This window comes from Gopherus flavomarginatus, chromosome 7, assembly GCF_025201925.1.
Source record: "Gopherus flavomarginatus isolate rGopFla2 chromosome 7, rGopFla2.mat.asm, whole genome shotgun sequence".
Taxonomy (NCBI): Eukaryota; Metazoa; Chordata; order Testudines; family Testudinidae; genus Gopherus; species Gopherus flavomarginatus.
This window is the reverse complement of record NC_066623.1, coordinates 36509903-36536276: the sequence shown is the minus strand read 5'-3', so window position 1 is coordinate 36536276 and position 26374 is coordinate 36509903. Positions and strand designations below refer to the sequence as shown.

General features: G+C 44.8%; 1 protein-coding gene across 4 annotated transcripts in view; it reads left to right on the top strand.

Annotated features, from left to right (window-relative positions):
- Positions 1-26374, top strand: part of NRG2 (neuregulin 2) — a 319504-nt gene that overhangs the window by 224288 nt on the left and 68842 nt on the right. For all 4 annotated transcript variants that reach the window (XM_050962620.1, XM_050962619.1, XM_050962617.1 and 1 more), the window contains one exon: positions 14142-14262. In XM_050962620.1, the coding sequence (XP_050818577.1) occupies positions 14142-14262 (121 nt within the window). The remainder of the gene's footprint in view (positions 1-14141; positions 14263-26374) is intronic.

Sequence of the window (26374 nt, the reverse complement as noted above, 5' to 3'; positions counted from 1 at the left end):
ACTTGACAAAAATACAGAATATTGCAGCTGCCAGCCATTGAAACAGGCCATTTCACTGAAACAGGCAGCCAGGTTATATGGGTTAAGAAACATTTACAATCCCTTCTCTTATGAAGCCTTAACGGCATAAAATGGACTGAAGTTGTGACTGTTCTGCATTATCTGTTGTTTCAAGTGAAGTGTTCTGCGTTCTGTTGTGGGTGCCTGTGCCTACACTACGATCCAGGGGCATGGTTCCTCTGCTTGTGTACACATACAGGTGCTAGCTTGCGTGGAGTGAGCATGGCTATAAATAGCAGCGTATCCATAGTGACAGGGGTAGCGGACACAGGGCTGAGTCGGGCCAAATACAAATGCACCTGAAAACCATGGTGCATATGCAGCATGGCTCAGCTGCGCCTCTGGTGCCACTGCCTGTGCTACTGCACCTTCACTACTATTTATGCTCGTGCTAGCTCTCATTGAGCTTCCACGAGTATGTGTGCAAGGGCAGCAGCATCAGGGCCCTAGCTCATTGTGTAGGCGTAGCCTGTGTTGCACTGGTGCGTACTTAATAAACCTGGTTGTCCCTCTGGTGTGCCCTCAAGACCCTTTCGCAAACAAGATGAGGTCATTTCAGTGAGCAACATTTTACTAATGATCTAAATGTTGGGATATACCCAGATCAATAAAAGTGCAGGCACAGAATACTTCCATAATCGGAAATCATCCCCATCAACTGTCAGCTTAGTGCAGTCTGCTGTGACTCGCATGGTTTGATTTAAGAGGATCAGAAACATTCACAATACTTCAAATAGCAAAACCCCAATGTTAAGGATCAGTTCAGACATTAAAGCAATACCCTTTTGACAGTATTGCAGTGCCAGTTATAAGACAGCCTTAGACTGAGAAGATGGTAAATATCAGCGTAGAAACCCATGCTCTGCTACATCAGTATAAATTTGTTGTCACTTCATGGACATCCGTGAGTTAATCCAGAATTACACCGGTGTAAGAGGATAATTTGGTCCAGAGACCTCACTGTACTTCATCTCTGATGGAGGGTTGGGCAAACTAGTTTGAAAGGAACCTCAGATTCTGTGTTTTATCAGTAAGTACATTAGGCATATACAGAGCAAGTGATTTGTATACACTCTCAAACCAGCTGAATCCATCTGTCAAACCTAATGTCTAAATATTGAGAGAGTGAAGTGTCTGTACTCTATGAACCCAGCATTCAATGTTGTTTAAAACAAAAAAAAGTGGTGGAAAGCAGGTCTTAACTGGCACAGTTCCCTTGCTCTGATAAACAGTAGCTGTGGTTCATAAAAGATAAAATGCAATATATAGTCCAAACTGCATTAATTAACCCTTTGGAGACTACAGGTGTAGTATCTCTAAGACCTCCTAAGCATTAATTTGGTTAGCAGCATGCTGAAAATCAGTGGTCATAGGGTTAAATCACATCTGATATAGGAACTGTAATGTTCTTTCTCAAGTTCCTGTGCATGCGGATCCCACTCATGGGTGTGCTCGCACCTTCTGTGCTGCATGTGGGAGGTTTTTCTTTAGCAGCTTCCCCTAGGGGTTGCACATGTGACCAGCATGCTCTTGCGTACTCCTTCTTAAGAGCAGGGAGACCCCAACTGCCAGCCAGTTTCAACAGCGTGTTGGAACTTCTCTGTGTCCCTCTTAGTTAGATAGCTATAGTGTAGGATGGATGGACAGCTAGCTTTCACTTCATTAGATTTTTTTTGTTTTATGGCCTGCTGGCAAAAAGAAAAAAAAGGTAGGTAGTAGTGGTGGAGGACTTTTGGGGCTGTTATGTCTTGGTCATGCTCAATGGGTTTTAAATCTCATTTGTTGAACAGAAGGGTAAATATTCAGGGAGAGACATATAATGTCTGTATGAGTTTGTTAGGCATTTGAGAAATGCACACTGGAGTCCAAAGTGTCCTCAAGATTTTCCTCATGGAAATATCCATGAGAGCAACTTCAAAGAGATTCTGAAAGAACAGGGAATAACCTCGGTTCCTCAAATGCACCAGAGATTGGGGAAAACCAGAGTTTTAAGGGTTCAAAGAGATCTTTCAGATCTGAAAGGACCTTGCCTCAGCAAGCTAAGGTCATTTGGGGACAAGATTTATTCAATTCCTTTCAGGTCAGTGTCTAGAATTACTGTATCAGGCAATGCTGGCTACGTATACCAACATGCAATGGGGCAGAATCAACGATTTTTATGATAAACTCCCCTCAGCATTAGAAGAATTTACTTCCATCTGCTCTAGGATGACCAGACAGCAAATGTGAAAAATTGGGACAGAGGGTGGGGGGTAATAGAAGCCTATTTAAGAAAAAGACCCAAAAATTGGGACTGTCCCTGTAAAATTGGGACATCTGGTCACCCTAATCTGCTCTGAGGGAATGTTGTTTGCAAAAAATCTCTGCAGGTAGCTTTGGACTCAGTGGATGTGATTTATGGCAACTGGATCTGTCGTCATGAGAAGAGACTATTGGCTTTCAGTATTGGGCCTGCCTAGGGAAGGCCAGATTATACCAGTGGGACCTCCCCAGAGTGAATGTAACTTAAAGGACTTACTGGTTCTCCAGAATCCTTAGGAGGGGCGGGGCCTCTAGCGGAAGAAGTGGGACCTTTAAATCCCCAGGCACTTTAAATCAGGATTTAAAGGGGCTGGGGCTGTGGTAGCAGCAGCTGGGGGCCCCAGGGCCTTTAAATCACCCTCGGAGCTACTAGTTACAGAGGCGGCTGGGAGCCCCAGAGGTGATTTAAAGGGCCTGGGGCTCCAGCTGCCACTACTGCAGCAGAATCCCGGGCATTTTAAATCACCTTCACAAGGGGCTCCTGGCTGATGCTGCTGCCCCGGGGCCCCAGCCTCTGGTGGAGCTTTAAAGGCCCCAGGGCTGTGCTGCAGTAGCAGCAGCCGGGAGCCCCTGGCCCTTTAAATCACCGCCAGAGCCCCACCAGTGCTACCCCAGGGCTCCAGCAGTGGGGCTTGGGTGGTGAATTAAAGGATCCCAGAGGGTAGTGGCAGGGGTAGCCCCGGGCCCTATAAATCGCCACCTGAGACCAGCTGCCGGAACCCTGAGGTAGCAGTGGCAGCCGGGGGCTTAGGCAGTGATTTAAAGGGCCCAGGGATCCGGCTGCTGCTACCGCCTCAGGCCCTTTAAATTGTCTCCGGAGCCCTGGGGTAGTGGCGGTGGGGCTCCGGGGACTATTTTAAGGGCTGGGATGGTAGCGGCTGTCGCATCCCGAGATCCTTTAAATAGCCGCTGGCGGGGCTTTGGAGTGGAGCCTGGAGCTGGAGCATGGAGCAGCCCGGAGCAGTGGAGCTGCAGGTTTTTGCCTGGAGCTGGAGCCCAGCTCTAAAGCCCTGGCCACCAGAGCCATGCCACTGCTACCCCAGGGTTCTGGTGGCAATTTAAAGGGCATGGGACAGTAGCTGCTGCAGGAGCCCTGGGCCCTTTAAATCGCTGCCCAGGGAAGCCTATCCTCCCTGGTACAGCATACCAACTCTTACCTGTATGCTGTACCGGGGCGTACTTCTGGACCTCCCTTTCAATGGTCAAGATCTTTTTAGTGCTAAGACGGATGACACATTGCATTCTCTAAAGGATTAAGGATACGTCCAGACTACCCGCCGGATCGGTGGGTAGCGATGGATCTATGAGGGATCAGTGTATTGTGTCTTGTCTAGATGTGATATATCGATCCCCGAACATGCGCCCGTCGACTCCGGAACTCCACCAGGGCGAGCAGCGGAAGTGGAGTTGCCAGGGGAGCTGCGGCCATCGATCTCGCACTGTGAGGACAGGAGATAAGTCGAAATAAGATACATCGACTTCAGCTACGCTATTCCCATAGCAGAAGTTGCGTATCTTACATCGACTACTCCCACCCCCCCAGTGTAGACCAGGCCTCAGAGCCACGTTAAGGTTGTTTGGTCTCTACACTCTGTCCTTCAGAAGAAAGCAGTATAGACCTCAAGCTTCTACCAAACAGAGTTCTCAACCTGCCACTTTGACCTGTTTCTTCCATCAGAGACCTTTTGATCAAGGAAGACAGAGATCAAGATTCCAGAAGAGGAAATTGTTTGATCCATTTAATATCTTGGCACCATCTGCTCATCCTCAAAAGAAGCACTTTTGATGCTATGGTTGAGGATACATATACAATCTACTTAAATTTATTCCTCCTTCACTCCTCCCCCCTCTTTTTTTAAAGGATTGAGCTGGAATAACCATGGACCAGTGGGTTCTCCAGGTCATCCAGGAGGGTTATATTATAGAATTCCACACCATTCCAGACATATTTCCAATAATCTGCCAGTTAATTTCAGATCTGAGGACTCATCCTCAGAACCATGTAAGAGTATCCCTTAAACTATTAGGCAACATGGCCTCTTGTACTTATGTAACCCCTTTCTCCAGGCTCAGAATGAGATCTCTGCTGTCCTGGATCAAATGGGTGTTTTGGCCGAGTGTCCAAACACTTATAGTGATAAGAATAAAGATAGCACAACCAGTCCATAGAGTCCTTGAACACAAGCAATATGGCCTGGGAACTCTATTTCAGACTCTAAATCCTGCCAAAATTCCCATCACCAATTTATCTCAATGGGGTGGAGTGCTCATCTAGATCAATTTCAAATGCAGAGTGTTTTTTTCTATAAAGGATTCCTTGAATCATATAAATGTACTGGAGCGAAGAGTGATTTGCTTAGCATTCAGGTCTTCCCTTCCACTACAACAGGGTCTGTCAGTTCAAGTGCTGTAGGCAATTGCACAGTGATTGTCTAATATTAAACAAACAAGGGCAGGCAAGATCAGACCCTCTTTATCAAGAAGCCATAGTGCTGTGGAAATGGTGCATTTAGTATCACATCAATATTGTAGCGCTTCATCTACTAGGGCAGGCTAGTGTCTGTGCTTCATCTGGACCCTGTATCTTTAAGGGGGTGGGATAGCTCAGTGGTTTGAGCATTGGCCTGCTAAACCCAGGGTTGTGAGTTCAATCCTTGAGGGGGCCACTTAGGGATCTGGGGCAAAAATCAGTACTTGGTCCTGCTAGTGAAGGCAGGGGGTTGGACTCAATGACCTTCTGAGGTCCCTTCCAGTTCTCTAGGGGTCATCAAATGAAATTAATAGGCAGCAGGTTTAAAACAAATAAAAGGAAGCTCTTCTTCATGCAGTGCAGTCAGCTTGTGGAACTCTTTACCTGAGGAGGTTGTGAACAGCGTTTAAAAGAGAACTGGATAAATTCATGGTGGTTAAGTCCATAAATGGCTATTAGCCAGGATGGGTAAGGAATGATGTTCCTAGCCTCTGTTTGTCAGAGGATGGAGATGGATGGCAGGAGAGAGATCACTTGATCATTGCCTGTTAGGTTCACTCCCTCTGGGGCACCTGGCATTGGCCACTATCGGTAGACAGATACTGGGCTAGATGGACTCTTGGTATGGCTGTTATTATGTTCTTTGGACTTGACAGTGTGGAAAGTTTTTGCTTAATAGCCAGGTATAAGGAACATTCATTGTAGGTACAAACAGTCTTTTTGCCGAATAGTAAACTTTCTACTAGAAAAAACATACATGGCAAAATGAAAGAGTTTTTCAGCTGGTGTGAAGACAAGAGGATGTGTTCCTGCCTGTTCTTCTGTTCCACTCATTCTGGATTACTTTTTATTTAAAACAGTTTAGTTTGTCTTTAAGTTCCATTAATATACATTTAGCATTTTTGGCTTGTCACCCACCAATTACAGGTTTGTCTGCCCTTTCTCATCTAACAGTTGTCAGATTCCTAAAAGGTTTGAATCTCCCGTTTCCCCCAGCTAGAAATATACCTCCCTGATGAACTTGAATTCAGTGCTTTCGGCTCTAATGGAACCGCCTTTTGAACCATTATCACCTTTTTCTAGTCAACACTTACCTATGAAAGCTGCTTTTTAGTGGCTATTACTTCTGCCTGCAGTTAGCAAAATCCAAGCTCCCATCACCTCCTTCCACCCCTACCCTGGTACACTGTTTTTCATACAGATGGAGTCAAATTTAGACCTCACCCTAAATTCATACCAAAAGTGGTGTCGGACTTTCATATTAACCTATATATTCAATTACTGTTTTTCTTTCCTAGACCTCAGGCATCTGACATGCAGAATATGAAGTTTTGATTCTGGAGGAGAAAAGCCCTCTTATACTACCTAAATACAATGAGACCATTTAGAAAGACCCTTAGGTTGTTTGTAGGCTATGATAGCAGAACTATTGGCAGCCCTCTCTTGACTGAAAGACTGTCGAGAGAGGGTGTATTAGAACTGTTGTGAGCTGTATTAGAACTGACTATGAGGTCAGTAAACTGAAACTTCTTTTGAACATCTTGGCTCATTTTCCTTCAACAGCATGCTGCAGTAGGGCTTTGCTGATGGAAACACATAGGGCAGCTACATGGTTTCCAGTTCATGCATTTACTAGGTATTACTCATTGGAGGCTTCCTCAAGAGTTAATGCTCAAGTTGGAAGAGCCAATCCTTCAACCTTTGTTCAGAGAAACTCCGTATCTCCCTCCTCCAAAGAGTTGAATGGCTTGCCAATCACCATGAGCGGAATCCACGTGGACAGGAACTCGTAGAAGAAAGAGCAGTTACTTGACTTACAGTAACTGTGATCCTTGGGCATTGGATCCCATGACCCACCCTCTATCCCCACAGCTCGAAGTCTTATCACTGAGGCTTTGGGTGGTGAAGGATGTGGCTGGCGGTTGAGGTTGCCCTGCCCTTTATGCTTTCAGGAGGAGAAGCTTGAGAGCACGCAGAGCGCATGTGTGACCCCTAGGGGACATTGGAAGCTTTTTCTCTGGCAAATTCCTGTGCAGAGGGTGTGAGGTATTCGAACATCTCAAATAATCAGTTACTGTAGGTTAAGCAACCATTCTTTTTCTTGCACAATTGTTAGCTACTTTTTCAAGCATGTAGTTTGTGCAAGGGGAAGCTGGTAGTACCATGCTTAAGTCAATATGAGAGCAAGCAAACAATCGATTTTTCAATTCGGGGGCCAAACCAAAAATTCTGAAAAAATAATTGATCTGTATCTAACCAAAACTGATTTTTTTTTCTCCTCGAGGAAATGAAAAATTGAAGGAAAAAAAGGGTCAAAATGAAATATTTTGAATGTTGATTCGAACTGACATTTCATTCTCAAATGTTTCAAAATGACATTTTTAAAATGGTTCATTTTAATATTTTCAAAATGGGGGACATTTTGATATTTTTTCTTTTTTTTTTTGGTGACCAAAACTATTTGTCAAGTTTGATCCAAATTTGCAAATAGTTTCAGTGCCTCCTAAAGTGCATATTTTTGGGCTAATTTACTATTAGCCCCTCCCCCCATTAAAATCACTCCTTTCTAATCAGTATTCTTACTTTAGAGGAGAGACAATTTTTGATTATTCTCTTCTGCTACTCCTGAATGTAGTGTATTTGGATTCCTAGATAATTCAATAAATAGAGCTCTGTTCATATATGTCCAAAATACCACAATTTGAGCTGGGCAGGAAATGGTTTCCGAGCCCACAAATGCTTTTGAGAGTTTACCATCCCCAATTGGGATGAAAAGCTGAAATCTCAAAAAAATTCATTTTAATTCACCTAGGTGAATTAAAATGTTTTCTGCGTTTCCATTTCAAGGTTTTTTTCTTTGTTACCATTTGTCATTCTAATTATTAAATTGAAAATTTCCCAACCAGCTCCAGCAACAATGTTCTGTTTGCTATATAATGTTAGTTTTTTAAAATTAAACCCTGAATATGTATATTTGATGTTGTTCTTATTGACGGGGCAAATAATAGAACTGGTAAAAGCTGGTCTCTAGCTCTTTCCAAATCTCATTTGAAAATACATCCTTCATCCCTGCGGCCCTGCCACCTCTTCATTTCCCTCTCCTTTCATTGCTGGCTTTGTATCTAAATGGAGGTTTCTTGGGGCAGATGGGGAGGGTGCTTCTTGCATTGCTTTAAATCAGATCTACTACTGCTGTCAGTCGGCTCGAAGTGGTGCTTTGTGTCCATTCTGCATGCGTGCGTTCAGATCTCACCTGCCTGCTGGCGAAGGCATTCACTGGTATTGATTCTTCATGCTTTCATTTCACCACTTTTTTCCGTAATTGACATCACGACTCCATGGAGCATTTTGGGACGCAGCTCATATGTGAGTGGTGCTGCTATGTAAACCTTCTCCTATCCCCTTATTTTAAATGAAGCATACTACCACCTGAATTGCAGCCACTACTGCCATAAATTGTTCCCTCCATTATTCAGACTTCCAGTTATCTCAATATTTTTGATGTCTCACAAAGCATTTTGGATAAAGAGGGTTGTACCGGGTACCAAATAAGGGCTTTATCCTGTGAAGTGAATCAATGGGAGTTAGGGGTGCTCTGCCCCTGGGGAATCAGGCCTGAAAGTTGTATTGTGCTGTATGGTCCATTGCAGTGGAATGGTTCTGAAATTTCCATTCTGGATCATCTGGTGTAATTGTGAGGTGTTCAGAACAGAGTTAGAAAAAGAATGTAATGAGGAAACATTCATGGCTACAAATAATCTAATTTCTGCACTTAGGACGTGTTTCAGCTGTCACTGATATTAGTGGCAAAACTCCCTTTGACTTCAGTAGTTTTACATAACCACTCATCAAATGGCCCAAGATGACTGGAGATATAAATACAAATATATTTGCTTGTAAATCTGTGAATTATCCTGCCAGGCCAGAATGTGACAGAAATGCGATCCTCCTTTAAGAAGGAGATACCCTACCAACCTAAATTCCCCCTGCATTTTCAGTTGGCTAAGTTATTCTTCACACTGACAACTCAGTTAATTGTTCTGTACTGTAGTGTGTGCTGCTGAACAGATGCTACATTTTACTCCAGCAGTGGCTGAATTTCAGAGATAGATGAAGCGATGCCAGTGAATAGCACTGTGTGTATATCAGTTTTATTGGGATCTTTAGCATAATGCAAACATAAAACATGATTTTTAAAAAAATAACAAGGCAGTGTTAGAAAAACTACCTAATCATGCATTTTTAAGGCAGGAATAGCTCTACTAAAAGATCTGCTTCTTAATTTCACAATATGCAACTTTTAACCAGTCATTAAAAGATATATTTTATTTCTGTTTCATTTTGTTTAAAGAACAATGTATATTTAAAATCAGATTAATATCACATGGAATCCATGTTAGAGTCCATATTGTGCCCTATTCTAAGGGCACTATCTGAATTTTCCATATCTTTTGACCCTTCCTTAATGCTATATCTATCTATCTATATCTATATCTATATAAACTCTGCCTTTTTATATTGAGTGATATATGTGCTTTCTACTGTAGGTGGCTATGGATTCTGTGCTCCATTATTATTTTCCTCTCTCTGTTCTTCACCTTCTTTGTTTACTATGGAACGTTTACTCCAGAGCATATAGTTTCCTTGTATGATTTATGATGTCTGACTTTGCCAAAAGAGTGCCATGGAGCTGCTTGCTAATAATTGACAAATGACTTGGTTGTGCAGACTGATGGCCTTGTTCTGCCTTTGTAGTGTCGGTTTGTACCAAGGTTTTGGGAGAAAGCTGCTGAGACCTGACTCAGCTGCTCTAGTTTTAGTTTGAAAGGAGATGTCTGAGCTTTTCCATTTGTGTCTCGGTAGATGGAAATCTTTCTTCTGCATCAGAACTGAACCAATGTCCCTTCTTTGGGCTAGGGGTGCTGTGCTGCCACAGGAGCCCTCTCCTAGATGTGACATAAAATGTATAGTGATGACTTTAAAAATTCCAAAGTGATTTGGACACAAAATTCTCATTGATTTTAATGAGAATTGGGCATCAAATTCCCCAAAGCACCTTGGAAAATCTGTTATAGTCACTAAAGATCCCTTGGCATTTTTTTCAAGAGCAGGGTTAACCCCAGAGTCATAGCTGATAACATTCTGCCTCCCTTAGAACCATTCCTTGTTTAATTTATATGCTCGTTGCTCTCTGTTCTAAACTGCTTGCTTCTACTATATGCTGTTAAAGAACTGCTATGTTGCACCCTAGAGTTGACTGCATTTCTCTTCTTGGGTACATGATTCCTCTGTATAGTAAACAAACAAACAAAAACCAACCAACCAAACAAAAAACCAAACATACACACAAAACCACCTTTGGGATGCTTGGAGCTGTCTGCTGGAAAACATACAGGTATTGTTAAGAAAAAGTTGAAGAAAGCCAACTTGAAAAGCAGCCCTTATGAGATGTGCGGTGTAGAAATAGCATTGCTGAGAGCATAGCCCGAGCAGTGCTGTGGCACTGCTCAGCACAGCTCACAATGAAATGATTCGTGTTGCCTAAGCTGTCATGGTATATTTCCCTACTCTGAACCTTAGCGTCCAAAAGATGGGGTACCAGCATGAATTCCTCTAAGCTCAATTACCAGCTCAGTACTTGTAGCGCTGCCACCAACCAGGAATTCCAGTGCCTGGTACACTCTGGTCCCCCCAAAACCTTGCCTGGGGACCCCCAAGACCCAGTCCCTCTGGATCTTAACACAAGGAAAGTAAACCCTTTCCCTCACCATTGCCTCTCCCAGGCTTCCCCTCCCTGGGTTACCCTGGAAGATCACTGTGATTCAAACTCCTTGAATCTTAAAACAGAGAGGAAAATTCACCTTCCCCCCTCCTTCTCTCTCCCCCTCCCAGACTCTTCCTAAGAGAGAAAGTAATCCTAACACAGAGAGAAATTAACCTTTCTCTCCCCCTTCCCTCCTTTCTCCCCACCAATTCCCTGGTGAATCCAGACCCCGTCCCCTGGGATCTCACACTAGAATAAAAAAAACAATCTGGTTCTTAAACAAGAAAAGCTTTTAATTAAAGAAAGAAAAACAGTAAAAATTATCTTTGTAAATTTAAGATGGAATATGTTACAGGGTCTTTCAGCTATAGACACTGGGAATACCCTCCCAGCCTAAGTATACAAGTACAAATTAAAACCCTTTCAGCAAAATACAAATTTGAACTCCTTCCAGCCAAATACACATTTGCAAATAAAGAAAACAAACATAAGCCTAATTCGCTTTATCTACCTAGTACTCACTATTCTGGACATATAAGAGCCTGTATCAAAGAGATTGGAGAGAAACCTGGTTGCATGTCTGGTTCCTCTGAGCCCCCAGAATGAACAACAACCAAAATCTAACAGCACACACAAAAACTTCCCTCCCTCAAGATTTGAAAGTATCCTGTCCCCTGATTGGTCCTCTGGTCAGGTGACAGCCAGGCTCACTGATCTTGTTAACCCTTTCCAGGCAAAATAGATATGAAGTACTTCTGTTCTATTAACTCTTACTTATCTGTTTATGACATAAGCGAATAGCAAACACTGGGTGTCAAAATGCACCACTTCATTATATATAATTGAGAAAGTAAAATGTGAGGGTAACAGTCTGGGTCACAGGCGGCTGAGGCGGTGGATCTGATCAGCTTAATGAGCACAGAGAGAGAGAGGGAGAGACTCCATATAAAGCCGAATCCACCAGCAAGGGTCCTTGTAGAAGTAAGAGTTGCAGAACAAACCATGTAAGTTGTTCTTGTGCTAGGCTTACATTTGTGAAAACGTCCCACTTACTTCAGGAGATCACCAAAATGACAGGATTTTGGGAGTCCGCTGTTTCTTCAACTTTCTTCAACTCCCAGCTGTTGTATTGGTCACCTCATATCTCCTGGGGTGAAGTCGGGAAGTAGGAATATGAGGTGTTTTGCCATCGGGTTATTGTCAGATGTTTGGCTCCATGCATGTGTTCTTTCTGCATGTGCACCAGCTCTGGCCAGATAGCCCGTACAGCAGGCACCAATCAACTGACCAATGAGATCACAGGACTTGGTTTAATAGTGAAGGCACCTGGCCAGGTTTATTGCTAATGCCAGGGCTGACACAACCCATTAGGCGACCTAGGCAGTCTCCTAGGGCACTAAAATTTGGGGGGCGGCGACTGCAGCGGCCGGATGTTCGGTCGCCGCAGTCATCGGCGGTATTTTGGGGGCGGGACCTTCTACCGCCTCTGGGGGTGCCATTTTGGGGGTGGGACCTTCCACCGCCTAGGGCACCAAAAAGGCTGCTGGCGCTCCTGCTAATGCTCTGGCTCAATGGTTACAGGTCACACTAACACATGTATGCCCGTGACAATGGACAGCTCAGTCAGTGAGGGGATTTTCCAGATGAAAGCTTAAAGCAAGGTAGCCCAACGTTTATAGACTGAGACAAACAGTCTGGGATTAAATAATTTACGTATCACCTTGTGTGTTTCATGACATGTTTGTTACCTCCCCTTGTTCTTTCCTCCTGATGTTTCCTATTCATCACCTGTCTTTCTACTTTTACTGCTGCTGATTCAGACAAAATATCACTATTCATCTCTTTTGTCAAACCATTTTATTGTGTGCTAGGTTGGGGTGTTCTTGTGCTGGCCTGCTGGAATGTGTTTACATATTCAGTGTGTTTTAGCAAAGCTAGCAATACCATTGCTGAGTTCGTGTACCGGACACTGACTTGCAGGCAAGCAGCTGCTTTTGACAAGGCCTGACTGTTGTTCACAGCATAACTTTTGCTGACTTTGGTTCAGGCCTCAGGTCCATGCTTCAGGCTCTCTTTCTACTACATGAGTTGCTGACTTCAGTCCAGCCCATGGGATTAGTTATCACCTGATGGCTGCTTGGAAAAGAGTTGGAGGTTCCAGTTCAGCCCTTATGCAAAGTGCTATAAAATGTAACAGACAACAATAACCATTTGGTGAGTTTTTTCACTATCTCTAGAAATCAACAGACAATTTAATTCCTCTGTAGAATTCTTTAGGACAGTTAAAAAGGCAACAAGAAATACTATATTCTCTACTACATTCTGTAGGGTTTTGCAGTTATTTCTAAGAGAATCTCACTAAGTTACTCTAGAATACTGTTGGATTGAACTTTCTTTAATTTTAGAGGACTTTCCCATATGGGAATTCCCAGCTGGGACAAGTATCCCCAACTCAGAAAGCATCAACACTACCTTTTTTGGTAGTCTCATTAGAGAAGCCAAAGCTGAATGACTATGAATACTGATTATCGTTCCATCAATAGAGGCTGCCCCTCTAGGGCAGAGTTCAGGTAGATCTGTAGACTTGTACTGCCACTGTGCTGCTCCTTTTCTGGGAACAAATGGTGGATGTCAGTTTCTAGGCCATGGAGAACTACTTTGTTATGGAATCACAGAGAGCCACCACATGATGACTGTGTCATCCCACACACTCCATTGTGATTGGATACTGATACAGTGCACGTATAGCCACTCAGGGCATCAGCATCATATCACAGCTACTTTGTGACTCTGCAACTCAATGCAACACATTGTCTTTCTGTTCTTCATCTGTGACCTCCTGATGAGGGTGAAAGATTGAGCATGAGGATGAGTGTGTGTTTCTTCATCTCATTTGCCCTCCTGGGTTGATGGGGAATGAGGAAACAATTTTTTTTCTTACTCCTCATCTCTGATTCCTGGCTGCTGGAAGGGATGTTTGCACAGAACTCTCACCCTATCCCCTCACACTTTGTATGCAAGAGGTAATGCTGTGATTGGAGCTTGAAGAGTGTCACTCAAACCCCACAGACTCCACGAGAGCTGCATGTAAGTCTAAAGCAGGGGTAGGCAACCTATGGCACGTGTGCCAAAGGCGGCATGCGAGCTGATTTTCAGTGTCACTCACACTGCCCGGGTCCTGGCCACCGGTTGTGGGGACTCTGCATTTTAATTTAATTTTAAATGAAGTTTCTTAAACATTTTAAAAACCTTATTTACTTTACATACAACAATAGTTTAGTTATATATTATAGACTTATAGAAAGAGACCTTCTAAGAACGTTAAAATGTGTTACTGGCACGCGAAACCTTAGTTTAGAGTGAATGAATGAAGACTTGGCACACTCGCTCCTGAAAGGTTACTGACCCCTAGTATAAAGCCACAGCTTGAGGATTGTTGCTCCTGGGGCGTCTGCTCAGGCAACCAAATAAACTGAAACCCACTTAAGGGAGCAGACTTGCAAGGCAAAGGAAGTAACAGTATATCCTCTTGTGTCTTTCTTGCAGTAGCGACCACACTCTCCTCCTGGTCAGGACACGCCAGAAAATGCAACGAAACAGCCAAATCCTATTGCGTCAACGGTGGGGTGTGCTACTACATCGAAGGGATCAATCAGCTGTCTTGCAAGTGAGTGAGGGTCGTGCTTGTTTCGACACACAAGTAGCCTGGAATGGAATCGGGGATGGTTGTGCGATTGCAGAAGGAGTGATGTCTCTTGGAAGGTTCCCTGGCGATTGTGCTGGTTAAGCTGTGCAGATTTAGCAAAAAGGTGTTTTTTGATGGCGTTGCCTTATCCCTAGGGCCCTACCAAATTCACAGCTGTGAAAAATGTGACACAGAGCATAAAATAAGCCCTCCCCTGTGAAATCTAGCTATTGGATGGAAGAGAGAGAGGCAGGGCTGGGATTCTTCAGCCAGGGGCTCCTACCATTCCCCTGGCTCCAGCTGCTAGTCCCCAGGCTGGGAAGGAATGGGACTAGCTCTTCCCCCTCACAGCTGCAGAGCTTCCTGAAGAAGGGAGAGGTACCCAGAGGTGGGTCTGATTCCCCCCAAAAGCAGCTGTGCAGGAGAAGAGCAAGTCCTGTCCCTCTCCAGCTCAGCGGAGACTAGCAGCTAGGAGCCCCCAGATGGGGCACTCCCAGCAGAAGGAGGGAGATCAGACCCACCTCTGGGATCCTCTTGCAGCTGCAGGAAGTTCCAAAAGTGAGAGTGGCAATCCCATGACCCCACCCTCCACCTCCCTTTGGGTTGGGACCCTCAGGGTTACAACACTATGAAATTTCAGGTGTAAACCTTTGAAAACGTGAAATTGACTAATTTTCAAATCCTGTGGCTGTGAATTTGACCAGAAAGGGCTGTGAATTTGGTAGGGCCCTGCTTATCCCCAAGTACCATAGGTCACTTCTACTGAAACTTCCTTTAAGGATATGTTTATGCTAGAAGTTTGAAAAGATGTTTTCTCTCTTCCCCCTTCCCTCACGGCTGCAGGGAAGAGTGGGATCTGCATTTGCCTGTGCAATTCTCCCCAACCTAGGTCAAGGTTCAGCGTCAGAGTCACCATCCTCCCAGTTAAGAATGGATGAGGCCTTCCTTGGAGCATGCAAATCTCACTCTCACTTTTCAACCAGAGGGGACTCTGATGGGTGACTAGGCTGACCCGATAGCAAGTGTCAAAAATCGGGATGGGAGTGGTGGGTAACAGGTGCCTATGTGAGAAAAAGACCCAAAAATCAGGACTGTCCCTACAAAATCGGGACATCTGATCACCTTATGAGTGACTCAAAGCCCTCCCACCTCCCTCTCTCCCTTAGGGGCCTTCTCGTCCCTCCCACAGCCCAGTAGGCTAAAGAATGAGGCTTGTGAGTGAGTCTCCCATGTGGCATTTAGAACTCTAGCGCCACACCAAACTTGGTTTATAAAGGGGCTTCTTGGGCGTCAGTGAAAGGGAATCAAGTGTTGTGTTTACTGTGTTCCTTTTTATATTAGGACCTACAAAAAGCTCAAGGAGCCATAGAAAGTCAACAATCTACATCGAATTTCCTTGAGGGAGTGGAGGGGAAGTGCATGGTTTAGGGGATTGGTAATCTGCCATGAGAGTCTTTCACCTCTAGATCACTAGATCACTGTTTCAAACCTAGACAAGGCCAGCAGTAACCCAAAGCTAATACCATCACATTGGTAGCCTATGTGAAGCATGAGTAGAGGGGCTCAGTCTAACGGCCAGCATCAGAAGTCTGCACCACAGAAATAACCAAGACAGTCCGCAGTCTAAGCAGACAGGCATAGAACAGAAGAGGCCTTGGAGATTAAACTGCCCTCCCCCTTTGAAGTGGTCTCAAAGTTGAGGACCACCCGCAAAGCAGGGAGTGGGAGGTTTTCTCCTTTATTGAGTGTGTTGTATCAACTCTGTGCACGAGTTCTGTAGAAGACTAAGTCTCCATGACTTTCTATCCAGCCCCTGCTACGTTGTAACATGAAGTAAACATGGCAATTTCTCAGATCTGTTTCAGTCAGGGATAGGCCAACAAGTCTGGCTTCAAGTAAGTACTTGAACTGACTAAACTGCAAACTATTTTGGAAAGTCAACAAAGTTTGGTTAAGTTTTGTGTGTGTTTATTTCTACCATATTTTGCATGCTTTGGCACTCCTTATTTTGGCAGGGATCACAAGCAAAGAGCTGATATTCAGCCAAAGAGCTTGTTTTCCCCATGTTTATGACCCTGCGGTGAAAAGCTTGATCCAGTGAGCTCAAATCTTTCCATGTGAGCAAAGCACCAGTAGCCCTTATATATCATGGGCTTGATTTTCAGAGGTATGGAGTGCTTCAGCTCCCACTGACTTCAGCTGGAATCATGTGGGCTCAGCTCCTCATAATATCAGGCCCTTTTAGCCTTAGCATTCCCTGGAGGAAATGCGGGAGAAGCCATAAAATGCCTTACAAGATTATTGTGCAGCACAAACCTTATTCTGGATCAGGTTTGGAAATGCAGTGTAACAATAGTCTCTGTCTTGTCACAGGATATAGAGATTGGCCCCTACCACAAGTCTGGACCCAAACACCCCTCAAACATTGAGAAAGTTCAGCTCCGTGGCTGGATCCAAGGGCTATGGCTTGGAACTACATCTGAACAATGAGTTGAGCCAAAATCTTAGATTTGAATGCCCTCCTGCTTTGGGAAAGCTTGAATCCAGATCTGAATTTGGCAAATTGGGCCTATTTTTATTTTTATATGGAGTGAAATACATATTGAAACTTACTTGACAGTTCTCTGCATCCGCAGCTTGCTTAACTTTACAGGCCAGATCCTTAGCTGGTGTAAATTGGCATAGCTTGTTTCATCTCAGGGATGCTATACCCGTTTTCATCAGCTGTGAATCTGGCTCAGAATCAATATGTTATGACTGAACACATTTTATTGTTTATGAACTACATCCATGACATGCCCATGTGAGGTGAACTTCTGGCTCCTGGCATGTTGCCATTTTGGACTTTAATGGTGCCAGTTTGGACACCCTGAAAATCCCCTTTGGAAGGAGAGGAACAAGATTCCCACCCTTCCCCCTTCACATCACTGGTGCAGGAGCAGTGCAGAGGAAAGCTTTGCTGGTCTGAAAGCATTTGGACTGGTCTTGCCAAAGCGGTCCTAGCCTAGTCATGAAAGAGTACATCTTACAGTTAGGACATTGTGATTGCTGTCTCATGGAGTATTTTTCCTAACTTGAATCCCATCATGATTTTAGCAGCCGAAGCCTCACGAACCACTAGAAATAGACATAAATACTAGAGAGATGATACCATTTAAAAGCTGCAGTTTTTGTTTTCAGATGGTATGATGCATTTGTTTGCATCTCTAATGAGTCTCAACTTCTTGGCTGCTAAAAGTGTGCTGGGGTTGAAGGGTGTGTGTGTGTATGTGTATGGTGGGGGGGGCAAAGCACTGATCAGAATGAAGTGAATTCTAAGGTCCAAAATATCATTGCTCACCTGCCAGAGCTTGAAAAGAAAGCCCTGTACTCCTGGACCCCCAGGTTTCCTACACTGTAACACCTTCATTTCTGATCCGGATGTCCTCAGAGATACTGGACATTAAATCTGCTACTGGTTCCTTGGTCTAGCAGGGATTTTTAAACACTGAACAGGGACTGAATATGGCAGGTTTTGGGTTTCAGGACAGTTGTCATTTACAGTCCCTGGAGAATTGGAGGCACAACCACTAGCTCTCTAGTAATTAGTGTGACATTTGAATTTATACATATGCATTGAGTTTCAGATAGTTTAACTCAGAACATTTTATTTTTTCTTGTAAAATGAGGCATTCTTAGTGTAGGTGGTTGGTGACTGACAGACAAACTGACTTCCACTACAGCATAGCAAAAGATTAGACTACAGAGCAGATACTTTCAGAATGTGCTTGTATGCTACTATAAAGACAGTTTGATTAGCTGCAGAAATGTACAAAGCTAGTTCCAGGTGAGGGAGAAAATAAGAAGTTCAGAGAAGAATTCAGAAAGGGAAGGTGAGGTGGAGGTGAGGGTGAGGTGAGGAATAAATGGTTTGATCCATACTTCTTAGCCTTTCCACACTACGTTATGGTCCTGTCCCTGTCCCCAAATCCACCCCCATCTCTACAGAAACGGAGTTGTAGGGCATTGGTCCTTTCATTGTGCAGCCTGTTAAAATATTTTTGAATCACAGCAGACTGTTTATGACACTTAAAATGTAAAAATTAAAATTGCCCAACATTAAAAAATGCACCAGAATCAAAACCCCAGATGGGAACACACAAAGACTTTAGAATGGTAAACGTTGTGGATTGGGCCCACCTCTCCCTAAAACATACCAGGCGATGCAGTGAAAAAATGTTGATAAAAATGTGTAGAAACTTCGTTTCAAACCCAGTCTTTGTTCTTGTTTATCACTAGCAATAAATCCAATGTTTGTATTCTAAGACCTTCTTCTGGGCTGTATTATTTTCCCTTAGCAGTCCGGAAGGCAGATTCTGGCTCCTGCACCAGCATGGTGTTATCTATCAGCTTTTTCAATATTCCCCTTCTGAGATTCAGCAGTAAGGAAATATGACTTGGGAACATTCCGCTTGTCCACCATGTGTTTTTTATCTCCTTAGTCACCTTACTGGAACATATTTAATTATTTAGAGTGGTCCACAAACACAGGAGATTCTTTCTGTGGATGTTATCTCTGCAAAAGAGGCAGTAGGCATCTGAAATTAATTCCTCTCCTGAAGTGGCTTCATGCCTGAGATGGTGCAGATATTTTCCATATGAAAGTGAGAGTGGCCCATGGTTTTGACTGAACTTTTGTAGCAGGGTCATCAGCAGAGTGCTCCTTCCAGTCACCAAACACCTGGGGAGGAAAATGCAGTGAAATTTTTGCCTGGAAAACCACATTTCAGTACAGTTCAACATTAGGAAAAAAAAATCTAGACTTGGGTTACTGGAAATACATGCCCTGGAATTTCTAATCTGTGGCAGACCACTTCATAGATTTTTTGAGTCTTTGCAGAGCGTTTGCATAATTTAGGCTTTAATGTAAAAAAAAAAATCTACACATTTTGGTTGCAAAGAAAACCTGCTTATGCCCCAGGCAGTGCTGCTATCCTGAATCTGCAAACAGACCTCCTGAAATTAAATCTTAGAGAGGTGTGACAGGTCCCAGGTATATTGCAGCTGTGATAAACTCAGGACAGATAGCTGCAAGGGTGGGGTAGGAATCAGTAGCAGAAGGTTAAAAGGCCCTCATCCTTATCAACTGAGAGGCAACCACAGGTCAATCAGGTTCAGCTGGGAAAGGTTACCAAGGTAGTAAATTAGAATCAGCTGGGGGGGGGAGCTACCTGAGGTTAATTGGGACCAGCTGATTCCAACTTGGGGCTGCCTGAGACCTTTTTAAACCCTTCCCTGCGGAAGGAAGGTGAGGAGAGTGGAGAGAGAAGAAGCTCTGCTGCCAGGAGCAGAAAAACAGTGAGACCCTCCATGAGGAGAGGCCATACTTTCTCCCACAAGGAGGGGTAAGAATTCACTAACCAGGACTAGTGGAGATACAGGGAGCAAATTTCCCTTGTGTCCCAAGGGGAACCGCATTACCTGAGCCTGTCTCACCAGGGCTGAAAGCAGCAGAGACTGGGGAGACTGAGGAGGTGCCTTGCCACACAGCCTATAGGCATATAAACTAAAAAGGACTATAGCAGTGTGTGTGTGTGTGTGTGTGTGTGTGTGTTATAGATATAGATATAATTGACCCAACAAGACTAATAAAATGAAGAGCCTCTGACCCTGAGGGAAGCGGGGGTGGGAAGTTCAAGCCCCAGATCATCCTAATAGGAAAAGTCTTAGAAATGGGCCTTATAGCTTCCCCCAAAGGTAAAAAAACCCCTCAAACTCAATTCCAGAGTCCTTAAGAACACCTGCAGTTGGTCAGACAAATCTCCAACCTCAGCTAGAGGATCCCAGCACATATCAGCTGCTGGGCTGGAACATGGTGATGGGTCCTGATCACTGGGTATGGATGAACTGTGCTTGGCTGAGTACATGAGAGGGGAGAGGTCAAAGATGGCTGTATTCATGCACTCCTGTGGTCTTGGGCACAGCCATGGGGTGCTTCAGTTCCTTGGCACAAGCTAGAGCAGTCTTAGAGTTGCTCAATTTGGTGTTGGCTATCAGATTCTTAGACTCCATTGCACCACTTAGGGATCACCAATGCACAATAGTGCACCACCCATGCTCTCTTACCCTTTAGGATTGCCAACTTGGTGGTAATTAAAACCCAGACACTCCAACAGGAGTACCGGAACCTCCCCTGTCTTGCCTCTTCTCTCTGAGGCCCCACCCCTGCTCTGCCTATTTCTCCACAAAGACCCACCCCTGCCCTGCCTCTTAACATGAGGCCCCACCCTGCCTTCTCCCCCCTGAGGCCACATATTCTGTCCATGCCTCTTCCCTCCTGTCATTCGCTGCTTTTCCCCTCCCACCCCGCCACCCGGGTCAGAAGGGACTCGCCTATGGAGCTGGGGCTGGGAGCTGCAGCCACCCAATGCAGATAGGTGGCGGTGGCCCTGGCTGAGCGGGGGCTGCAGCGAGTGATGACCCACTGCCTCCCCTACCTGCAGGAACCAGACATTGGGTGTCTGGTCAGTAGATCTGACTGGACACTGTCAGAGCCCCTTTTTGACCAGACTTTCTGGTCAGTGGCACTAGGCCACTCTATTACCTGCCATGTACTGGCACACACTCTCTGCTGTGAGTTGGAGGGTCACACTAAGTCAGGACTCCCCTATAGTGGACTACTCAGCTGCCCATTTAGGGCAGTTTTGTGCAAATAACCAATTTTGCAGTTTGGTGGCCAGACTGAAAGATTGAAAAACAAACAAAAAATTTGTTTCAGGTTGACCTAAAATGAAATGTAAAAACAAATGTTTTGGGAACCAAACAAGCTGATTGAATTTTGTGTTGGGTTGAACAAAATATTTTGTTTTGCTTTGGTGCAATCTTTAAAAAAAAGTTGTTTCTAAGGGAAAGTCTAACTGTTGCTAAACAAAACATTTTCCCTTTTTTGCATTTTTTTCATCTGAACCAATTCATTGAATTTGATACAGATGCGCTAAATGTTTTGATCAACCTGAATCTGCATTTTTTTGGCAAGAAAATAATTTAAACCAATTTTTTTGACCCAGCTCTAGTTATCAGTGTTGTAGAAAGTGTCTGTAACATGGGTGAGGACCTGGTACTCAGCTTCTAAATTACGTGGGACCAGAAACTATCAATTGTTTTGCAGAACCAAAATTATGAAAGATCATTATTTTCAAGAATCAACTTGCAAGATTTAAAGATGCCAATAAATGAACATTCTAACCCTTGTTTTGGCCCTCAGCATAGAATTATGGGAGAGGAAAAGTCTAGAGGTTTGGACAATCACAAACTGAAAATGAAAGATGTCAGAGGTGGGGAAAGATCTTAAAAAGATGGAAGTGTGTGACATAAATAGTCAATTTGATTGAAAACTACTAAAAAAATGTACATAAATAATTTGCTTTAAAAAAACAAGCATTTTCCATGTCTTTTGAGTCAGGTTGCTTCAAAATTCCACAGAGTCCCATTTATATTTTCCTAATAAATCCACACACTATGGGAGAAAAAAATCCACAGAATTTTGCAACATTTCATGGACACCCCCAGCCCTTACGCTGCACGTAGTACCACCTTTGTCGTGTCAAGCTGATATTTTGCACCCCCAGTCTCCCCACCAGCACAGCTACCTCGCTTAGCGTTACAGTTCATCTTCTTCACAGTGTCAGGATCCATGAAGTGCTTCTCAATCAACTTAATAATGTGACCGGGACAAGAAAATGATAAGTTGTGCTCTGCTGGGAAAGTGACATGAGCCACCTTCAGTTAGTCTTTGTTCAAGTGCTCCCCTTTCTCTGCAATCGCTGATTTGTTTCTTTCCCAGCACCCTGTTCTGTATTCTGCTGCGGCTTCTCCAACAATTCCTACCTCAGAGCTTCAGGAGAAGCCAATATTTTATTTATATTTTATTTATTTTTGATTTATTAAGTGTTTCTCTCAATATTCCTGAGTGCAGGGTCAGATTTATAAAATCCACAATGATACTGTTATAGTTACACCATCCTCCCTCCACCCCAGGCATGCAAATTATGGTGCAAACAACTTGCCATTTATTTTTCATTATTCTCCTCCTTTAAAAAGCTTCAATCATCCCATCAGGAGGGAGGGGGGCAGAGGCAATGCCATGTGAGGTAGCTGACCAGTCACATACCACAAACAACAAGCAGTGAAAAGGTGGTAGTTGACATGCACAGCAAGAACAATAAATACATTTGGCAGAGTTCAGGGTCTGTTTGTGAACAATTTGCAAACAGATAAAAGGGCTAAATTATGTAGATAATTTATTTGCAATGAATAATTCAGCCAGCTGTAGAATTTAGTCTCTTTCCTACTCCCTGCATGGCCTCTCTGCTGACCAGGGGGCTAGTAGTCCGAGCAGTGGTGGTTTGGTTATGGAATCCTAGAAACGTAGGGCTTCAAGGAACATTCAGAGGAGACCGTTTCCAGCCCCTGGAGCTGAGGCAGGACCAAGGATGCCTAGAGTGGACACACATACCTATGTGGACACACATCCACTAGGAACGAGACTGATGCCTACTACCTCCTATCACATAGGTCACCAAACAGCCATTGGATGCTAATTTGGGCTGGGTAGAAACTGGTGAGCTAGAGGTGAAAATCCCCATCTCCCATCCAAATCCCTTCGCCAGCCAGTCCTGGTCTACGATGCAAACAGTCAAGAGTAAGATGAAATGGCGCTGTGTCCAGGTTGATTTGGGGCAGTTACGCTTTTCGGTTCTTTTGCTGAGGTGCTTTACTTCTTGATGCTGTGGGGTATGTTCCGCTCCCCATCCCTCCCGTCGTGCTCCCCAGGAACCTGGTTAATCAGCAGCAGAGTCTGTAAAACCCTTTTTAAGAAACAGCCTGGAACTCTACCCTGCTGCAGCTGAAGCCAATGGGAGCTGTGCCGTTGTCTTCTGTGGGCATGGAAGTGGGCCAGCTGCAGTTCGGCCCTTACTGTACAGCGGGTGCCTTGATAAGGCCTTAGCATTTGCTCACACTGCTTTCTCCACTTCTCGGCGGCTGTTTTGTGGAGCACAGCCTGTCGGTACACTCAGTGCATGATTCTCTGGGACTGGTTGGGGGATAATGACAGAACAATGCTCTTTTTCAGCCCTCTGCACAAGTAAGCAGCATGCCTGAAACAGTTCTCCATTCACTTATTTAAGTGCCAGGTGTCCTTTTGCTACATTTTCTCCATATCCTCGTAAATTAAACCACCTTCATTCTCATGCTCTTCTTAGTGACAGATTATGTTCTATTCTGAGGAGTTTCCCAACTGGGTATTGTGATCTTAATTAAAGAAACAATGCAGAGAGCAAAGGGAATGTGCCAGCTGTTAGAGGGTGGTATCACCTGAAAGTGGGCAGGTAAAACTGACACATAGGGCTGATCTGCACTGGGAACTTCCATCGCCATAGCTGCATCTCTCAGATGTGTGAAAAATCCACCCCCCTGAAAGGCAGCTATACACCCTAACCTGAGTGTAGACGGCCCTAGGCTGCTGGAATGATTCTTCTGCCTCTCAGGAAGGTGAATTATCTACGCCGATGAGAGTGCCCCTCCTGTTGGTGCAGGTAGGTCTACATGGAAGTGCTGCAGCTGTAGCATTTCATGTGTATACAAGCCCATAAAGATCCCTCTCAGAGCCACATTATAGCAGTGTGCAGAGATTAGGTTGTATCTGCTTTGAAACAGGGACCAGAGGGTCCTTCACTCCATGTGGGCGTGCGAGGGGCCATCCCTCCCCCAATGTATGCTCTGAGTGAGGGACAAGGACAGTGTTAGTCCTGCTGTTTGGAGGAGCACAGAGGTCCGCTCTAGTCACCCTGTGGGGCTGCAGATCACGCTGAAGGGGAAGAGCAGAGGCAGGCCAATGATGCCAATCCCCTACCAAACTGGTGCATGGAGCTGGCCAGGCACAGAGACAGAACTGAGTTAAAAGATGGTGGCCCCTGAGTGCTCCCAAGGTGGACGAGGGAATGGGGCAAGACATTGTGCTCCTCACAGGTTGGTGCAGCTCTGCACCATTCCTAACATAGGCCTGTGCCTTAGAGGCACAATCCAGACTGAGTGAGATGTACCAGCCCATAGCTGAGAGTAAGATTGGGAACAAAGGAGATGCTGGTTATGGAAAGACCCTACCCCCCAGATGGGCCACGCAGGAGCTTTGAAACTTAATGGGGTGCACACAGCTCTGAGAGAGACCTGGGACAGCCAGCAAAGGCTTTGCAGGCAAAGCCCAGCTGAAGGCTGGTCACATGCACACAGCAATGGAAGCCTTCTGGAATGTCAGCCTTCTGCACGTACCGTATGTAAGACAACATGCTTTGTCACTAACAGTGCCCTGACCCCAGAGGTTACCAAATCCCTGCAGCATGTGCTGGCTCCCAGGGAAGGAGCACACTGCTTCCCATCTCGCCCCCTCCTGCCACGTGGAGCAAGAGACACCACATTTCTCATTGTTCTGCGGTATACTTCCCAAATTCCTAGATTGCAAGGCCAGACAGGACCATTGTATCCATCTAGTCTGACCCCCTCTATAACACAGGCCAGAGACCTGCCTCGGAATAATCCCTACAGCATGTGTTTTAGCAGAACATCCAATCTTGATTTAAAAATTGTCAGTGATGGAGAATCCACTTTGACCCTTGCTAATTGTTCCAAGGGTTAATCACCCTCCCTGTTAAACTTTTATGCTGTGTTTCCAGTCAGATCTGTAGACCCATATCCCCAAAGGTTGAAGAATCTGGGCTGTAACCTGTTGGAGGACAATACTAAGGAAATGATATTCCTCTTCATACATTTAGTGCAGCAGGGACTAAAGGGAGCCCTGGCTGGAGATGGTATCAGATATTGCACGCTTTCCAGATGCAGCCTTATAGCTCAGGAAGCTTGCCTCTAAAATCAGTGAGATAATGAATGCAGAATGCGTGTGGTGTGACGTGTGATGGGGTCTCAGTAGATTGCCACTCCCAGCAGAAGCTCAGCTGTGCGACTGCATTAAGGATGGGTAAACTTTGAGAAATTGGAGGTTTTGTAATCATGCAAACTAGTTTTTGCATTCACAAAACTTGCTTCGGTTCACAAAGTTTTCTGTCCTATTGCTTCAAACCTGGTATTTTTCCAACAATGATTCAATATAAGTAAAAAATAAAAGCCCACATTTTTCTAGATAATGGGGAGCCTGTGGTATGTACCACATTACACATGAAAGGTTCTTTCTGCCCTCGACTGCTAGGCTCTTAGCAGTGAGACCTGAAGATGGTGTATACAGTAGCTGTTATTGCATTAGTATTTCCCTGTGTATCTTTTTTCACAGACCCTATATATTTATTTTGTTGCTTAATTTCTTGCCAATTTCTTCCCCTGGGATTTATTCCCTCTGCCCTACTCCTATCATTTTTCAATTTTTCTGGAGTGGGATGCAAATACAATAATGTTCTAATTCTGGCCCACTACCTGCAAATAGGTTTGCCAGATTTAGAATTCTCTGGGGCAGTGACTTTCGTTTTTTTATACAGTAGAATCTCAGAGTTATGGGCACCTCGGGAATGGATGTTGTTTCTAACTCTGAAATGTTCTATAACCTTGAACAAAACATTACGGATTCAGCCATGGGGGAGTTGGGACTGCAGCTGCAGGCTGGGGTGGGGTCACGGTTCCAGGTGGGGGCTTAGGGCTTCTGACCCTAGGAGCCACTGGAGCTCTGGGTGGGGGCTCTGGGTTTTGCCCCACGAGAGCACCAGGGATCAGGGCTTTAGACCTGGGGGGAGTGCTGAGGCTTGGGTCTTCAGTCTCATGGCTCCATTCCTGGCTTCAGCCTTGTTGGAGGGCTGGAGCTTGGGGCTCCCCACTGCTCTGCTCCTAGTTTCAGCCAGGGGTAGGGATGCACCAGGGCTTTAGCTATGGGGGGGAGCCCTGGGGCCAGAAACTGGTGCTCCTCTTGTAGCTAAAGCCCCGAGCCCCAGTGACCCCCATGGAGCTGAAGCCAAGAACAGAGCCATGGGGCTGAATCCCCAAGCCATGGTGACCCCCACGGGGCTGAAGCCAGGAATAGAGTCGCGAGACTGAAGCCCTGAGCTCCACTGCTCCC